General features: G+C 29.5%; 3 protein-coding genes across 3 annotated transcripts; all 3 read right to left on the bottom strand.

The window, feature by feature from the left end:
• Positions 1–353: 353 nt before the first annotated feature.
• LOC130946112 (F-box/kelch-repeat protein At3g23880-like) lies at positions 354–1,667 on the bottom strand. The gene has a single exon (XM_057874792.1). It carries the CDS (start codon positions 1,665–1,667, stop codon positions 354–356), a length of 1,314 nt encoding a protein of 437 aa, XP_057730775.1.
• Positions 1,668–11,732: 10,065 nt separating this feature from the next.
• LOC130946113 (EG45-like domain containing protein) lies at positions 11,733–12,276 on the bottom strand. The gene is made up of 3 exons (XM_057874793.1): positions 12,168–12,276; positions 11,813–12,089; positions 11,733–11,739 (listed from the first exon to the last, which is right to left on the bottom strand). Exons 1-3 carry the CDS (start codon positions 12,274–12,276, stop codon positions 11,733–11,735), a joined length of 393 nt encoding a protein of 130 aa, XP_057730776.1.
• A 4,126-nt stretch (positions 12,277–16,402) lies between these two features.
• On the bottom strand, positions 16,403–17,002 carry LOC130946114 (F-box/kelch-repeat protein At3g23880-like). Its single transcript, XM_057874794.1, has one exon. It carries the CDS (start codon positions 17,000–17,002, stop codon positions 16,403–16,405), a length of 600 nt encoding a protein of 199 aa, XP_057730777.1.
• Between the last annotated feature and the right edge of the window lie 949 nt (positions 17,003–17,951).

The following is a 17,951-nucleotide window of genomic DNA, read 5'->3' on the forward strand; positions in this document are numbered from 1 at the left end:
CCATAATACTTACGGAACTATTCTTTTTCCCCTTAAATTAACAAACTGAAACCAGTAAATGATGGTGATTTCTGGAAATCCATCTTGGGCATCCCTATTTCTCCACAAAACAGAGGTATATTGATGTAAAATTATTATGATCGATGGTTTTCAAGGATAAATAATGATACCAAGCAAGAGCAAGTACAATTTCTCATCAGTGCATAAAGTGTTCAAAGAATGATTTTACTAGAAAAGGAAAAAGATCAAAGGAATGATCTTAAAGCAGTAAATTCCAATTGAAACATAAACATAGTACTGAGATGAATAAATTTGATAACATTAATAACAAAGTTTGTAGTGCGAGAAAGGCTTCACCAAGTGAAACTAAGATTGGGTTTGGGTTTGGGTTCAGACTTGATGAAGTGCAGCAGCATTTTGGATGAGTTACTTTGAAGACCATTGGGTGAAACTAAGCTTTCATGGAAAATATAAGCCATTCTAAAACTTGAATATTGAGAAAGATAAAGACAGAACTCCATGCCATTAGAGCAGCTGTCAATCATGGAAAAATCTATGCTGCCATCGTTTAAGTTACACAAGACTAATTTAAAAGATCGAGACATGACAAAAAGCACATCGCTTTCTGAGATGTAGAGAGGTTGTAAAGGATCATACAGTTGCGGATGAAAAGGAATCGTTGCCAATGGAGTCCAAGATTTAGCTTCTCCGTATTCCTTCATCTGCCACACAATCCAACGTTGTGTTTTCCTATAACAAACAGAAAGGCAGTCTCTCAAGACATATAAGCTGGTGCAGTGAGTCCAGGAATAACCATTATTTGAATCCCTATCAGGCAGGGTAAAACGACCATAAGTCTCTTTACCCAAGTCAAAATAAAGAACCACATCATAAACACACCAATTAATAGTGCATGCATTGCCACTACTTAAAAATACCCCTTTCAAATTATCAGCCATACAAGGATCGTAAACTGTTCGGGGACAAAGTAGGGTAGATGGGATATCATCAATTCTTCTCCAAGACGAAGTTGGTCCAAATGTATAAATTCTGGCACTAGATTCAACACCAGATGCCACTTTCTTCGTTATCGTTGCGTAAAATTTATAGGTGTCACTGAGATGGTCGTAACCAAAGCCAGAAAAGTAGGATCTGCCGTTGATTTGCGGTGATTGGAATATGAATCCGGTACAGGGGTTCCACAAGATGGCATGGATGTGGTGATCAGCATCGCTATCAAAGAAGCATAACAATCCATGGCAAGAACCAACGATTCTGTAGCCTCCCCTACTGAAGCGAGCGACTTTAGTAGGTTTCGAAGGATTGTCCAACATTGACGGCTGGAAGAAAGATTCGATACCACCATACCAACCATCGTGAGTGCAATAAAAAATCCGTGGCGGAGTCAGGCTTGAATCGCGTAAGCATGAACGACGAAGGTGCTTGCGGGTGAAGTCAGGGGTTGAAATGAGGTTTCTCCATGACCTGCACACGCTCTTTAGGGAAGCAAGCGTCCTTGTCGGAAGCCTCAGCAAGATTTCCATTATCATCTCCTCCGAAAGGTCTGCCAGCTGCCGTGTTCTTGCCCTGGAGCAACTGACCAGTTCCAGCCCTCTGGACGCATTCCTCTTCGCTTCCTTATTCATGATCTGCATGTGTTTGTCCATCTATTCCACTGTTGTGTTCTATTCTATTCTATTCTGTTCTATTTAGGTTTTTCATGTTTCAATATCATCATTAACATCTTCATGGATCTTTGGCCCGGCTTCAATCCAACATCAAAATCACAAACGGGCCGATCCAATTCAATCTAGTCAAATCTAAACTAAAATAATCTGTTGATCAAAATCACAAGTTTTTATATTCATGCAAAGATCAAATCATTTATCATTTATGTTTATATATCAAATTTTATGATACCGATATACTCAAGTGAAAACTCACGTGCAGTTAATTTTATTTAATGTTAACAGTTGAAAATCGTTAAATAATTTAAATGATTTGGTTAAATTTTTATCTAACGGCTCTTAGTTATCAACTTCACGTGAAGTTGACTGCACTTGCACTTGAATTTCTACCTAAATATATAATTACACAAACATTTAAAGTGGATAAATTTATAGAAAGAATTGATTTTGAAAATTTTGGTTAGATTCTTGATTTAACTTTTTATAATTCCTGTAGATAAGGCAACTAATTTTATAAAATAAAATTTTTACTAATCAGATAGTTTCACAATTTAATTTAACTTAGGGAAAGTATGGGGAGCCAATAAAATATTTGTACAATGCATACAATAGAGGTTTAGAGATATGGATTTAGATCCTCTAAAGTTTGAATTTTACTTTAAAGAGTAAAGTGTGATCTTCTATCATTGAATAGTTTCTCTTTCATATTTATTCTTGGTCTCACCTATAAAATCAATAGTAAGAGATCACACTTTACTCTTTAAAGTAAAATTCAAATTTTAGGGGATCCAAATCCTAGAGATATAACCATTAGTGTTACTTTTTTTCCTATTAGCATAAGTTTTTGGGATAAGTGGTATCATTACATTAGCTCCCTAGCAGGACTCTTTAACTTATTATAGTTTTATGTTTTACATATTTAATTTACATTTTTAATATCACCTAAAACAATATCAATTTTCTTTATCTTAAAAAGAAAGCCTTCTTACCATTTTATATTGGTAATTTTTTTTTATTCTCTATTTTCACGAAACTAAATTGAGATTTAATTAGGTTGTCGTCATTTGTAATTAATTATTGATGAAATTAGTTTTGAAATTTGAAACTAAAAGGATTTCAAATGTTAAATTATTAACAAATATTTAGGGTTTGAAAATTGAAAAGATCATAAATACGCATTTTATTTGATGGAATCCACCTGTAATTAAAATGAATCAATGCTATATTCTTAAAATTGGATTTCTTCGATTAAATAGTATATATAGGTGACGTGGTATGTTCTTAAATGTATTTTTTTAATTTATTTTATTTGATTTATTTAAATAAATAAATAAATTAATTAGTTATTTAATTTAATTAAAATAAATATCAAATTATTTAATATTTTTTGGACCACATTAATTATAACTAATAAATTACGTTAATTATTTGATTTGACTAGAATAAATAAATTGATTTTTTTTAATTTGTATTAATTTTGTATCTTATATCTTTTGATTAATAACTTTTTAAAAGTGTTATAATAATTTATTTATTTGATTTGATTGAGATAAATATTAAATGTATAATATTTTGTTTGACCAAATTAACTATAACTAATTAATTATATTAATTATTTAATTTGACTTGAATAAATAAATTATTTTTATTTTAATTTGTATTACTTTTTTCTTCTTATGTATTTTGATAATGGTTTTTAAAAGTGTTATAGTTTTTGCCTGAAATATTTATAAGATGTTTTAATTTATTTAACTTATTTTATTGAGCCAAATAAGTATAATTAATTTAATATTTCAATTATTTAATTTAATTAATTTAAATTTATTATTACATTAATACTTGAGTCGTTGTTTACAAAAAGTTACTCTTCATTGTATTCTCGATCTTAAATATTTTGATTTTAAATTTCATATTTTTATTCATTGTTCCTATTTTTTATACACTAAAAAAATCCATTAACTTTTTTTAATAAGTTAAATATATCCAAACAAACTCTACATTAGTTGTCGATTTTACTAAAAAATTATTGACGGTTTAATAAGCCGTCGATTTTATTAAATTTTAAAAAAATCGATTTGTTTAAAAACGACAGCTTTTGCCGTCAATTTTTAATATTATCGACAACAAAACCGTAGATTTGACCGTCCATTATATCAATGGTTTTTGTAGTGTCTAAAATAAATATAGAAAACAATCGTGTTTTGTTTATATTTATGTTTTTCCTTCTAAGATAACTTCATATTATACTCACAGTAGGTAAAACAAAATTACTTCTAAAGTGGATTGACTTTTTGAGTAAATTTATTAATAGTCAAAATTGAGATACTTGTGAAACTTACACATATCCATGATAGAATATAAATCAAATTAATATTAAGAATCACGGTATAAAATTTTTAAACTGAGACAACATTTAGAAAGTGTTACTTAAAATTTAATAAAGAGTTGCCTTTGATCTATAATAACACTTTAAAACCTAAAACAGTGTTTTAGGTAGTCTTGTAGATGCGATCGTTATCTTAGATCAGAAATAACGCGTAGCAATGCTTTTGAAAGCTACTCTTTAAAAGCGTTGCCTTTTCTTAAAAACAGACAATGATTCAGCTGTCGCTGTCGCACACTAGCAAAAAAATGTTGCCTCTTCTTTTAATTTTGCAACCCCATTAAAGCGTTGATTGTAGTTTTCAATATGCAACACGTTGAAGTGTTGCCTATTAGTTTAAGTCTTCAACCTTTTAAAGTGTAGGCTATTTTTCAAAATATGCAACCCATAGAAGGTGTTGCCTCTTGGTCTAAAATATGCAACCATTAAAAGGGTTGTTTTTTTGAAAAAATATAAAACACTTAAAAGGGTTGCTTTTGCCATGAAAATTCACAAATATAAAATTCACAATAGAGTTACTTTTGTGTTTATATATTTTTGTTAAAAATATATAATTATTTATTTTAGAACTTGTAAATTATTCAAAATTTTTGTAATTTTTTTATTTAATTTATATTTAAGTCTGATAGATTTGTTAGGGAACTGTTTTTCTGAGCGCCAGTCATAGCTCGTTTTAAACCATAATAAGATTTCATCATGAGCATTTTGATGGGCATTTTACCCCGGCTTTCCTATTCAATGAAACTAGTTTGGTACCGTGATTTAGCAGCGGTCTCTTTTCTCCGGCAACCTTTTAACGGCGCGTCCCTCTCTGTTTTGGCGGAAATTTTTTTGAAATAAATTTCAAAAAAATATTTATTTTCCAAAACAAATAATTTCATCCTTATAAGTACGACTATTCGGCTAACTTCGTTGAATAAGCAACAAATTTTATTGAAACTAAGTTTATCTATTGGTTCAACCAAACTTGCTCCTATTTTGGTATAATTTGGATCATATTAATATATTTTTATTAAACTAAAATAAACATAATTAATCATATTATTATAATAATATGACTAGGTTTATTTTTATTAAATTAAATTAAAAATTTTATAATTTAAAATTTTAAATTATGTAAATTAAATGAAAAACAAAAATATACCAACACAATTTAAATTGTATGGAAATAGAAGTAAGTCCGTCGCACTAATTGTCAAACTTATTAGTTTTAATGAAGTTCGTATATACAAGTAGGCTAACTTCAATAAAATTATAAGTTTGCCATTGTAGTGAGCGACCTTGCTCCAACAAAAAAAAAACGTATTTCAGAAAAGAAAGATGAAATTATTTGTTTTGGGGAATGAATAATTTTTTTAATTTATTTCAGAACATTTTCCCTATTTTGGCAATAGGATGTGTCGCGTGGTAAGATTTGTTTGGATGAGTTTTTTTAAAAAAGATATTTTTTTAATTTTTTTAAAGATTTTTTAAAAAATTAAAAGTAATTTTATGTTTAAATATTTCATGAAAAAAAATTATCTATCAATTATATTTGAGTACAACAATATAAAAGTACTTTTTGTTTGTTTATTATGTAAAAAACATCTTTTTTTAAGAATATTTTTTAAAAAAAATGTAAATTATAACTTATCAAAATAAGATATTTTTTTTTCAAGTGCTTTTATGTTGGATAAAATAAATCTATCTTATATATATCCACCTCCATATTAGAACCATCATGAATAATGATGAGATAATTAAGCAAATTGTCAAATTAGATAAAATGTATAAAAAACTAGAAGACTCTATATATTGACAAATTTTAGAAGATTTAAGAATTTTTAACTTATATGATGTTTTCTACAAAATTCTAGAAGATTTAAAAATATTATAAATTGCTTAGAACATGCTAAAAGTGTTTAGAATGTAAAGTCAAACATGACTTATAAAGTTTGATTACATACTAAAAGTAATTAACAACAGTGGTTTGAATTTTTTACATAATAAATACGAATAAAGTAAGATTAATTATTATGTATATACTAAAATCAGCCACCAAAATTAATTAATAATATAAAATATATAATTGAATATAAAAATTACATTAAAAATAAATTAAACAATATATATTTATTTATAAATACATAATAACTTATTTTAATAACTAATTTTAATCTATAACTAACATTTTTGTAAAAATAATTGTAAGGTCGCTATTTATTATTGGGTAAAAAATTCAAATAAGCCAAGAGGAGTAAAATTTTACACAAATCCGCCAAACCAAAATCTGTTTCGTGAATGCACCAATGCACATTTATATATAGTTCGAACCAGCCTGATTCAAACTCCATTTCTACATAATTCGAACCAGCTTGGTTCGAATTATACACTTATTAAAAAAATTAATAATTTAAAAATAAAAAAATATATATTTTATTTTATACATTAAAAAAAGCTAACAAAATATTTAATTACGAGACTTCTTTAAAATAGTAATGAGCTATCAATTCGAATTCCATACAATACTCTTTTGCCTATTTTTAATAGCTCATGAATATTTTTTAATAAATTTTTTAATAAATTTATTTAAATTATACTACAAAAAATATTTGATCCTATGCAAAATAATTTTAAAAAAATGGCTTAAAAAATATTAGGAGTACTATAAAAATTTGTAATATCCTAATGACTTAAGACATTAAAGAAATACTCTACATAGTCAATAATAATTTAGAAATTAAAGAAAAAATATTTTTATCATGTATTTACCTAAATCACCAGAATATTATAAACTTTTATAGTACTCATAACATCTTTTAAGTCATTTTTTAAAATTATTTTGTATAGAATAAAATATTTTTTTAATTATTTTATATGGAATAAAATATTTTCTTTCATTTCTAAATTATTATTGACTATGTAGAGTATTTTATTTAAAATTTGAGTACATACATGTATTTATCTAAGTTATTAGAACGTTACAAATTTTTATAGTACTCCTAACATTTTTTAAGCAATTTTTTTAAAATTATTTTACATAGGATCAAATATTTTTTATAGTATAATTTAAATAAATTTATTAAAAAAATTTATTAAAAAATATTCATGAGCTATTAAAAATGGACAAAAGAGTATTGTATGGAATTCGAATTGATAGCTCATTTATATTTTAAAGAAGTTTCGTAGTTAAATATTTTGTTAGCTTTTTTTAATGTATAAAATAAAATATATATTTTTTAATTTGTAAATTATTAATTTTTTTAATAAGTGTATAATTTGAACCAAGCTGGTTCAAATTAGTTTGTGCATGTGTTTGTGTATAATTCGAACTAAGCTGGTTCGAATTAGTGTGTGTATGTGTTTGTGTATAATTCGAACCAAGCTGGTTCGAATTATGTAAAAATGAAGTTCGAATCAGGTTAGTTCAAACTACATATAAATGTGCATTGGTAGATTCACGAAACATATTTTGATTTGATAGATTTGTGTAAAATTTTGCTCCTCTTAATTTATTATTGTGATTTGTCCTTTATTATTATTAATTACCTGGAGCTCTTATAAGGACGAGTGACAAAACTCTAAGATAAAGAAAGTTACTTACTATTAAATGCATGGTTAAATATTATTGGGACTACAATTATGAAAATTGATCTAAATTGTAGGCTACTAATATTGTTAGTGAATTAAAGATATTTTATAAGATTAAATAAGAGGAGGAACTCCGAGAGTTAGAACATAAATTAGAACAAGCCTTTATTCAAGAGAAGATGTACTGAAAGGAGAAGTCGAGAATCAAGTGATTAAAAAAGGGGATAGAAACACTAATTTTTTTCACTGGAAATTCAGGACCAGAACTCGAAGGAATAAAATTTGGAGACTGAATGGACCAAATGGGGAAATAGCCTTGTCCAACTCATCAATTGCAGCAGTGGCGGAAGACTACTTTCGAAATATTTTCTCCTCAACTGCCCAGACTGACCCGGATTCTCTGTTCTCAGACTTTGAGCTTAAGGTTACAGCTTCCATGAATCGTAGGCTACAAAGACCAGTCACTATTGAGGAAGTTAAGCGAGCCACTTTTAGTATTCACCCGCAAAGTGCCCCGGGAGAAGATGGTATGACTGCAAAGTTCTTTCAATTCTTTTGGGATATATAGTGGGTGCAGATGTTTTTCGAGCAGTTCGCAGTTTCTTTCAAGGGGGAAAATTTTTAAAAAGCTTCAACCATACACATATCTGTCTCATCCCAAAAGTGCCGGATGCTACTACGATGACACAGGTTAGACCCATCAGTTTGTCTACAGTCATTTACAAAATTATTTCTAAAGTTCTCGTCCATAGACTACATGATTGCATGAATAAACTAATTAGTCCTACCCAAAGTGCCTTTATCAAGGGCTGCTTAATTTCAGACAATATCTTGATTGCTCATGAATGTATGCACTATCTAAAGAATAAAAAGTCAGGTCTGCAGCATGAAATGGCAGTCAAGTTAGATATGAGTAAAGCCTATGATAGAGTAGAGTGGCATTTTCTATGGTTCATTTTAGCTAAGTTTGGATTCGGTGAAAGGTGGATAAACTGGATTCATAAATTAGTAACTACCGTTTCATATTCTGTTGTTGTGGAAGGACAACCCTTTGGTTATTTCAAACCAACTAGAGGCATCCGCCAAGGTAACCCTCTATCCCCTATCTTTTTCTTTTCTGTGTAGAAGGTCTTTCCTTCTTGCTACACAAAGCGGAATTAAGCGGTAGAATTCAAGGAATTCATGTGTGCAGAAGAAGTCCCACTATTAGCCATCTCCTTTTTGTTGATGATTCTATTCTATTCTCTAAGGCAACAGAATATGGTTGTGAACAAATTCTAAATACCCTGGGTGAATACGAGAGGGTTAGTAGACAACAAGTGAATCTCAACAAATCCTCGATATTCTTTAGCAACAATACCCCAAATCATATCCGACTCCAGGTGGCAGCCAAGCTACATATTGAACATATCGGTGCACAGGACAAATATTTGAGCCTCCCTTCTTTAGTTAACAAATCTAAAAAAGCTACATTCGGCTTGATTAAGGAAAAGGTTCAGAAAAAGGTTCAAGGATGGCAGAAGAATATAGTGTCAAACGCAGGAAGAAATGTTTTACTCAAGGCTGTTGGGGAAGCTGTTCCAATCTATACACTCTCCTGTTTCAGACTGCCAGACACACTCATTAATGAAATTCACAGAATTCTTACTCAGTACTGGTGGGGTCAAAAAAGAACAGAACGGAGAATGGTTTGGATTGGCTGGGATACAATGTCCAGACCTAAGAAGGAGGGGGGACTAGGCCTGAAAGATTTGAGGGCTCAGAACCTCGCTTTATTAGGAAAACAGTACTGGAGGATCGCTACTCAGCCTAATTCTATCCTAGCAAGAACACTGAAAGGTAAATACTTTAAGTACAGCAATGCGATGAGTGCAGAGTTAGGAGGCTTACCTTCTTGGGACTGGCGCAACATCTTAGAGGGCCGAACGGTTGTTGAAAAAGGCCTGAATTGGAGGGTTGGATCTGGTAGTTCCATCCGAGTATTTAGCGACCCTTGGTTACCTCCGCCGTATCCGTTCCGTATCCCTTTGTCACAACCTATTACCCCGCAGAATCCGGTCTTTTGGGTAAAAGATCTTATGCTGCCTGATAGAAATTGGAATCACAACATGATTGCCAACAGTTCCCCCCCCCCTGAAATTCAAAGCAGAATCTACTCAATTCAACCTGTAGATGGAAAAGATATGCTTCAATGGAGTCTCAACAAATCTAAAAAGTATGACACAGCCTCAGGTTATAACATTGCTTACCTATTTTTTCACCCTCCATTAGAGCATTGCCCTGACCACATGAAGCAAAAGCATATTTAACAGCACTTGGAAAAGCTGAAAGTCACTCCCAGCGTGAAGATGTTCCTCTGAAAATGCCTCCATAGTCGAATTCCAGTACTAGAACTCATCCATCGCAGATTTTCAAGTACAAGTTCTCTTTGCCCTTATTGTCACACACAATCAGAGTCAATCACCCACTGCCTAATTACATGCAACAAAGCCTAAGACATTTGGAGTAGAAGCCAGATTTACCTGCACCTTCCACATCCTACTGGTGACCAGTTCTTTGAATGGTGGCAAGAATTGAAGACAAAGCTTGAGCGACAACATAATAGAGAGAGGTTGATAGGTCTTGTGGCAAGTATATGTTGGAACATATGGAAGGCAAGAAATCTTTGGGTCTTTGAGCACACAAACCAAACACCAGAAGAGACGCTTCAAATGTCAGTAACCCTGGCGCAACAGTTCACCTCTCTAGCCTAAACTTACTGTCTTAGGTTTTTGTTTTTTTCCCAATTCTCCCTTCTAAGTTTAGTTCAGTTTTGTTCACTTTGCCTATAGTGAGTTTTTTTATTTGAGAAACCCCCACTTTTCTATCTCATGTCTTGCATTTGGACACTTGTACTACTTTTATGATGCAATAAAAAAATTTTTTACCTTTGAAAAAAAAAAAAGAGGAGGAACTTGAATAAGTTCTTGCCACTCTTCTTTTATTGCAATGTTCTTTTATTGCGTATGGCAACCAGATTGAGAGCGTTTTTCTTTATTCATCTTTTTTCGAAGCTCACCATCAATAACAATTCAATAATTTTTGGAGAAAAACACAAAAACATGAAGATGTATGTGTTCAAAGATTGGCAACTAAATATTCCAAAACACAATAAACACAAAACAAAACAACAAAATACGAAATCTAATTACAAAAAATACTGGGAAGATAATGAAAATAATTTGGCAATGGTGACAGTACATTTTTATTAAATATATTTATGAAAAGAGTTTTACACACATCAACTAACAAAAACTGAGACATGTTTTTCAACCCCCTAATTAACTAATAATTTAGATCACGCATAAGAAAATAAGTGAATAAATTGGACGAAGGAAAAACATAAAAGTAAACCACTTTGACTAAATTTATATCTACTAATATTAAAGTATTTAATATACAAAAGAAAATACTAACAGATTTATTAGTTTCTAGTTAATTCATTAGTTTAACTTTTTATTGATAAATTTTCATAATTATTAGTTCCAAAGGGTTGTATTATTTATTAAATTATGGGGTGAACTATTTTTGCTCCGATCTTTATGACATAAATTGATACATAGTTCAAATTAAAAAAAAAAAAGTGATAACTCACTAAGCCCTTGAAAGGGATTCATTCTTGTGAAACCTATTATATATATATATATATGATGCTTGGTTCTCTTCTCTAATGTCCAGTTTATGTTAATTGAGTCTCCCATGCATGTCCAATTTTTATTTTATTTTTTCATTTCTCAAATTAATTTAATTTGCTTTTCAAGGGTGTTAATAGTGACATGGGCACCGAAGTTGATGCACTACTATTGAAACACTAATTAGATTATCATTATCATGATTTCTTTGCAGTTTGCACTAGAATTTGCTTTGCTCACTAATTAGTAATTACTATGTATACAAACAAAACATTAAATATTTAATCAAGCATCATATATATACTTGATTTTGTTACATTATTAATTACACAGTTCTCTCTGAAACAAATTAGCCGCTTGAATTCCTCAATAATAATGATGGCGTTTATTGTTACAGCATTATTTACATACATATATGGATCAAATCCTGCATTAAAAAATTAAGTAGATTAGTCGATGAGATGAAATGATGAAGAAATGAAAAGTTTATAAAGACTGACTCGGCATATTCAATGTTGATTTTGGCATTGGAGAAGCGAGAGATGGCTGAGAAGGCAATAGTTGACAAAAGCATGGTGGGACAGGGAGTTCGATGACACAAATCAACAACCTTAACTTCAATTATGTCACCTTTGCAGGGTCTATTGTCTCCACTCAGACACCTTATTTTGTAACGCCTTCCACATGCAGCACCATTGTCCCACAATCCTTCATTCACAGCTACAAACATATTCCCCGCTGGAAATTGCTCTCTTCTATTTCCATCACACGCAGTCGCTGCACATATTCAAATTACGACTATCTATAACTTAATTATTTATATATAACTACAATAACAGAATTGTGTGTTCTTACGTATATATGGAGGTCCATAAGAAGTAGCAGTCCCAACATCTCCAAGAATTAGGCTTAATTTTATGAACAATAGTGTTGACAAAAGTGCAAGCTGAAAATACCTCATCATCATCATCATTTTCTAGTTAAGGATCACCCTAATAAGGATTTTAATTTGTTTAAATTGATAGTGTGCCTACATATATAAAACTCCATTGGGTGTTATCAATTTATAGCCAACATGTTGCTACACGTGGCAAGCTTTTACAACAAAAATTAATCATTACTTCTAGGAATGTAATTCGTGTGCCATAACTATATATCGTTAAGATTTAATTATAGAAAGTGAGGTTTAATTTATGGAATTTTTGGTGGCCGATGGTTAATTTCTCATCAACTACTCGCTTCTGTGCTAATCCTAACGCTACAAAAAAAGTTGAAATATTTGTAACAAATTCTTTTTATCAAATTTTAAAATAGTTACAAATTGTTATTTTCTAACAAGAATTAATTATTATTACAAAATAATAATCTTTTGTAACTACAAGATAATTTGTTATAAAAGTTTTCTAATTTTTGTAACCATTTTTCCTTTTTTATAAATGTGTTATTTTATTACAAAAGTTCAATATGTTTTGTGACAAAATATTATTTTATCGTAAAAGTTTAATATATTTTGTAACAAAAAAAGACATTTTGTTGCAAATATTTAATATGTTTTAATTTATATTAAATTGATGAATTTAATGAATAAGATTTTATGAGTAACTATTCTAATAATAAAATATTGTGTATAATTTAAAATTTAAAATTTAAGTGATTAAAAATTAAGATGAAATTATAATTCAAATTTTTATTTTTTTATTAAAATTTTTAAAGTATTCCTTCTTCCAAAACTTAATCCTAATTTTACTAACATACGAAAGATTTGAAATTTCAAATTATTAACAAATGTTTAGGTTGCATGTTCTTGAATATATTTTTTTTATTTATTTTATTTGATTCATTTAAATATGTTAATTAATTTGATTGAGATAAATATTAAATTATTTAATATTTTTTGGACTATATTAAGTATGACTAATTAATTACATTGCTTATTTTATTTGATTAGAATAAATAAATAAATTTTATTTTAATTTGTATTAATTTTTTTGTCTTATATCTATTGATTATTAATTTTTAAAAAGGGTATAATTAATTATTTATTTAATTTGATTGAGATAAATATCAAATTTTTAAAATTTTGTTTGACCAAATTCCCTTTAACTAATTAATTATATTAATTATTTGATTTGATTGGAATAAATAAATAATTTTTTAAATTTGTATTAATTTTTTCATGTTATGTATTTTGATTAATAATTTTTAAAAGTATTATAATTTTTACATTGCATATATTTTTTTATAAAATACATTAACTATAACTAACCAATTACATTAATTATTTGATTTGACTGGAATAAATAAATTAATTTTATTTAAAATTTCATTAATTTTTCGTCTTATATAATTAATAAGTTTTAAAAATATCATAACTAATTATTTATTTAACTTGATTGGGATAAATATTAAATATTTAATATTTTTTTGACCAAATTAATTATAACTAATTAATTATATTAATGATTTAATTTGATTGAAATAAATAAATTAATTTTGTTTTAATTTATATTAATTTATTTTATTTTGTGTCTTTTGATTAATTTTTAAAAATGTTATAATTTTTACATGGCATATTTATAAAATATTTTTTTATTTATTTTCCTCCTCACTGTACTCACAAATATATAATTCGAATTAATTAAACTTCTAATAAATTAACTAACTTTTATTTTCATATATACCATATTTAGGATTTATTTAGGTGAATTTCTAAAAAAATATTTTTTTAATTATTTTTTTACAAGATTTTTAAAAAATATAAAATTAATTTTATGTTTAGTTATCTCAGGTAAAAAGATTTTTTTATTTATCAATCGTTTGGATATAAAAATATTTAAATTAGTCCATGAAAGATAAAGTATTTTTTAAATTCATCTTTCAATCAAATTGATCTTTTAAAGATTACGAATTAATCATATTTGTCTTTCAGTCATTCCATTAACAATTTTTTCAAAGATTGATGTTGTAAAAAGTTTATTGATAACGTATATAATACCTGATATGTTTAATTGGATATTGACCAAATATATTTATGAAAATTTATTAATTTAGTCATTTTTTTCAATTATAAAAATCATATTCCCAATATGATCTAGTCACTAAATTGATAGATTTAGTAAATTAAACATGTTATGTATGCTATCAGTTAATATTTTATATCATTAATCATTGACGAAAATTGTGAGGGGAGTAACTGAAGGACAAATTCGTAATCTTTGAAGGACCAATTTGATTAAAAAAAATTTTCAGAGATAAATTTAAAAGATATCTTATCTTTCAGGAACTAATTTGACTATTAACACAAAGTATTTTTTTATTATTTTTTTATTATGTAAAAAATATTTTTTAAGAAAAAAAATGATCTTTTAAAAAATAATAGACAAGTAGTTTAAAAGGATGAAGACATAATACATCACTCTATTTACAATCTTGAATACAGTCAATGATAAACAATTTAACATAATGTGGTATTTGTATTCTATAGCCTAAGAATCTTGAATGCATGAGCATAATATTACCAACTATGTATCAATGATTTTTACCAACTTGACCCAAGAGTTAGGAGAACCAACTAAAGCCAAGTCTCTGAAGATCTCATCACCTGAATATTGAGCTGAATGTCATTAGGTAAATTGAATAAGACAGGACAGATGACAAATCGGTTTAGCTTCTTAAATTGCATTTCATAAGTTTCCTTATAAATTGATTGAAGCAATATTTTAGAAACACTATGTAGATACAATAGCATATTCATATCGGTAGCCGAAATTAATATGATAATAGTAGTATTTCAATTAATAAAATTTTAATGGTGCAGTGATTTGGTCCCGGAGGGATTTGAGATAGAGAAAGTCTAAACTGTGAGCATTTTTATTAAAATTTAGCCAATATTTAACTAATAAAAAAAGAGTGTGTAATCTCACACCATTAAAATAATGATAGCTAATTGATAGTTATACATTACAAAATGTGTTGACCTCCTAGCACTACTGATTAGGGATGTACATGGTCCGACTCAATCCGAAGATCCGGCCCAGTCCTGAATATTTTAGGAACTAATTTGGTGTGATTTTAAGGAGTCTAGGATCAGGTAAGAGTCTCAAAAATAGACTTGATCATTATTTTGGATTGAGTCTGGGTCAAGGCGAACCCAGCTTCACCCGACCCATGTGCATCCTAAAGGAACTAAAAAAGATATAGATGTTTTAAATTAATTTTAATATTATGTTATATTAATTATAAACTTATTGTTTTATTTTTAATCACACTAGTTGAATTAAAAAATAGATCAAAGAAGCATTAAATTAAAATTTATAGACAAATTCAAATTCAAATATGGATATCAACTTTTCGATAACAAATTTCTTTATATATAAATGCATCATAAATAAGTTTTTGTATAAATTATTATTAAAGTTTTAAAGACTCGGTTTGGACCCGGTATAATTGTGGTCCGAATATGGTTAGGTTTCATCAGATTTAGAACCGAGTTAAAATTTAAAAAAATAGACTCAATATATATTTAGAGTCTGAATTAGGACAAACCCGATTTTACCCTACTCATGAACACCCCTGTTACTGATTTCGGATATACTTCTAGGATGGTATCAGTTGAGAGAGCAAGCTGGACCATATATCATTCGACTGCTTTGCTATTATGGTCTTAGCAACAAATATTTTTGACATTAAATAAATTACTTTAACGATCACCACAAGTAGTACAGTGAAGATAGTTTGAATTTGTTATGGAAAATCACCAAGGTGCCACTTTATACTAATTTTAACGTATGGTAAGATACGTATGCCTAATCGATATTTAAGGAACTATTCTTTTTTAACTTAATTAACAAAATGAAGCAAGTAAATTATGGTCATTTCTACATATCCATCCCTGCCCATGCCCTTCTTCTCCACGAAACAGTAGTATTGATGTAAAATTACTATGACCAATGATTTGCAAGGAAGAATAATAATACCAAGATTATTAAAAGAATTATTTGACTAGAATGGGAAGATCAAACAATTATCATAAAGCAGTAAATTCTCTTTGAAACATAAACACAGTACACAGATAAATAATTTTGATAACATCAATCACAAAGTTGGTCATTCGGCAATGGCGTCACCAAGAGACGATAGGCCTGGGTTTGAGGTTTGAAGAAGCGCAGCAGCATTTTGGATGAGTTGCTTTGAAGACCATTTGGTGAAACTAAGCTTTCATGGTAGATATAAGCTATCCAAGAACCTTCACTTTGATAAAGATAACGATTCTTCTCCATGCCGTCAATCACAGGAAAATCTACGCTGCCAGCATTTAAGTTACACAAAACTATTTTGAAAGATGAAAAAACGGCCAAAAGCACATCAGTTTCCGAGATATAAAGAGGTTGTAAGGGAGAAACAAGGCCGCGGAAGGAAATCATTGCCAATTTAGTCCAAGATTTAGCATCTCCATATTCTTTCATCTGCCACACAATTGAGTGTTGTGTTCTTGAATACCCATAACAAACAGAAAGGCAGTTTCTCAAAACACATAACTTTTTGCATTGAAAATCACTTGAATCCGTACCAGGCAGGGTAAAATGAGCATAAGTCTCTTTACCCAAGTCAAAATAAAGAACCACATGATTAACAATCCAATTAATAGTACATGCTCTGCTACTACCGAAAAATACCCCATTCTCTGCCATACAAAAGTGGTTAGTTATCACATTCTTTTCTTAGCGTTACATTAAGAAAAGGAAGCACCTAGCATTTTCCATTTTTTTTTTCAAAAATCATAGGAACTCATCACATAAAAATATGAGAGAGAGAGTGAGAGATGGGGTGGGAAACACAGTGGGGGGTAGATCTAGGAATCCGATTAGAGATCCTAGAGTTTGGAATCGAGAAGAGTATCATCGCTTGGAGACGGAGTCTTTTTCAATCTTCTTGGATAACCTTCCAGAGGACATTTCAAAGAGAGAACTGTTCCAACTGTTCAATTGGACTGGACGTATAAATGACATATACCTATCTCGGAAGCAAAAAAATGGTAGTTTGTACATCTTTGCATTCATACGGTACACTACGAGGGGAGGAGCGTTGAAGGCAATAACAGAGATGAATCGTATGAGATTGAGAGGTAAGGTCGTGTTTGTTGGAGAAGCAAAATACAGGAGACTGTCGGTTGCTAATGGCACAAAGAAGATACAGGCAGCAGGTATCACTCGAAAAGAAAGTGTCCGCCAGCCGCAAAGGGAACATGAGGATGCTCCCGTCGCCCCAACTAGTAGTTCTAAGGAGGTGAGAAAAGATAAGAAGATCCTAGATCCAAATGGGGAAGGATCAACAAAGAAATTAGAAGTAGCTGTGTCGAAAGAAAACTTGAACTGGCTGCAGAAAAGCCTAATTGGTGGAACAACTAAGGCCATTGACTTTAGGTCGTTGCAGGATATGGTTGCGAAGAACTTTCCGCAGGTCACTCAGGTACGAGAATTGGGAGCTTATAAGGCTCTGCTGACGTTCGACAGTGTTTTGAATGCTGAAGAAACATACACATTCAAAATGAATAGCCTGCTACAATTTTTTCATGGTGTATGGAGGTGGGATGAATCGGAAAAAAGTGAATCTCGAAGAGTATGGTTAGAGTGTTTCGGG

The sequence above is a fragment of the Arachis stenosperma genome, chromosome 8, assembly GCF_014773155.1.
Source record: "Arachis stenosperma cultivar V10309 chromosome 8, arast.V10309.gnm1.PFL2, whole genome shotgun sequence".
Classification (NCBI taxonomy): Eukaryota; Viridiplantae; Streptophyta; class Magnoliopsida; order Fabales; family Fabaceae; genus Arachis; species Arachis stenosperma.

What these genes read in the sequence shown, in the direction of transcription:
- LOC130946112 (XM_057874792.1), bottom strand. Translation starts at nt 1,667, where the DNA reads ATGGACAAACACATGCAGATCATGAATAAGGAAGCGAAGAGGAATGCG.
- LOC130946113 (XM_057874793.1), bottom strand. Translation starts at nt 12,276, where the DNA reads ATGATGAGGTATTTTCAGCTTGCACTTTTGTCAACACTATTGTTCATA. An exon ending in TTATGGACCTCCATATATAC is followed by an intron (nt 12,090 to 12,167) that starts GTAAGAACACAC and finishes GAATATGTGCAG; the next exon opens with CGACTGCGTGTGATGGAAAT.
- LOC130946114 (XM_057874794.1), bottom strand. Translation starts at nt 17,002, where the DNA reads ATGGCAGAGAATGGGGTATTTTTCGGTAGTAGCAGAGCATGTACTATT.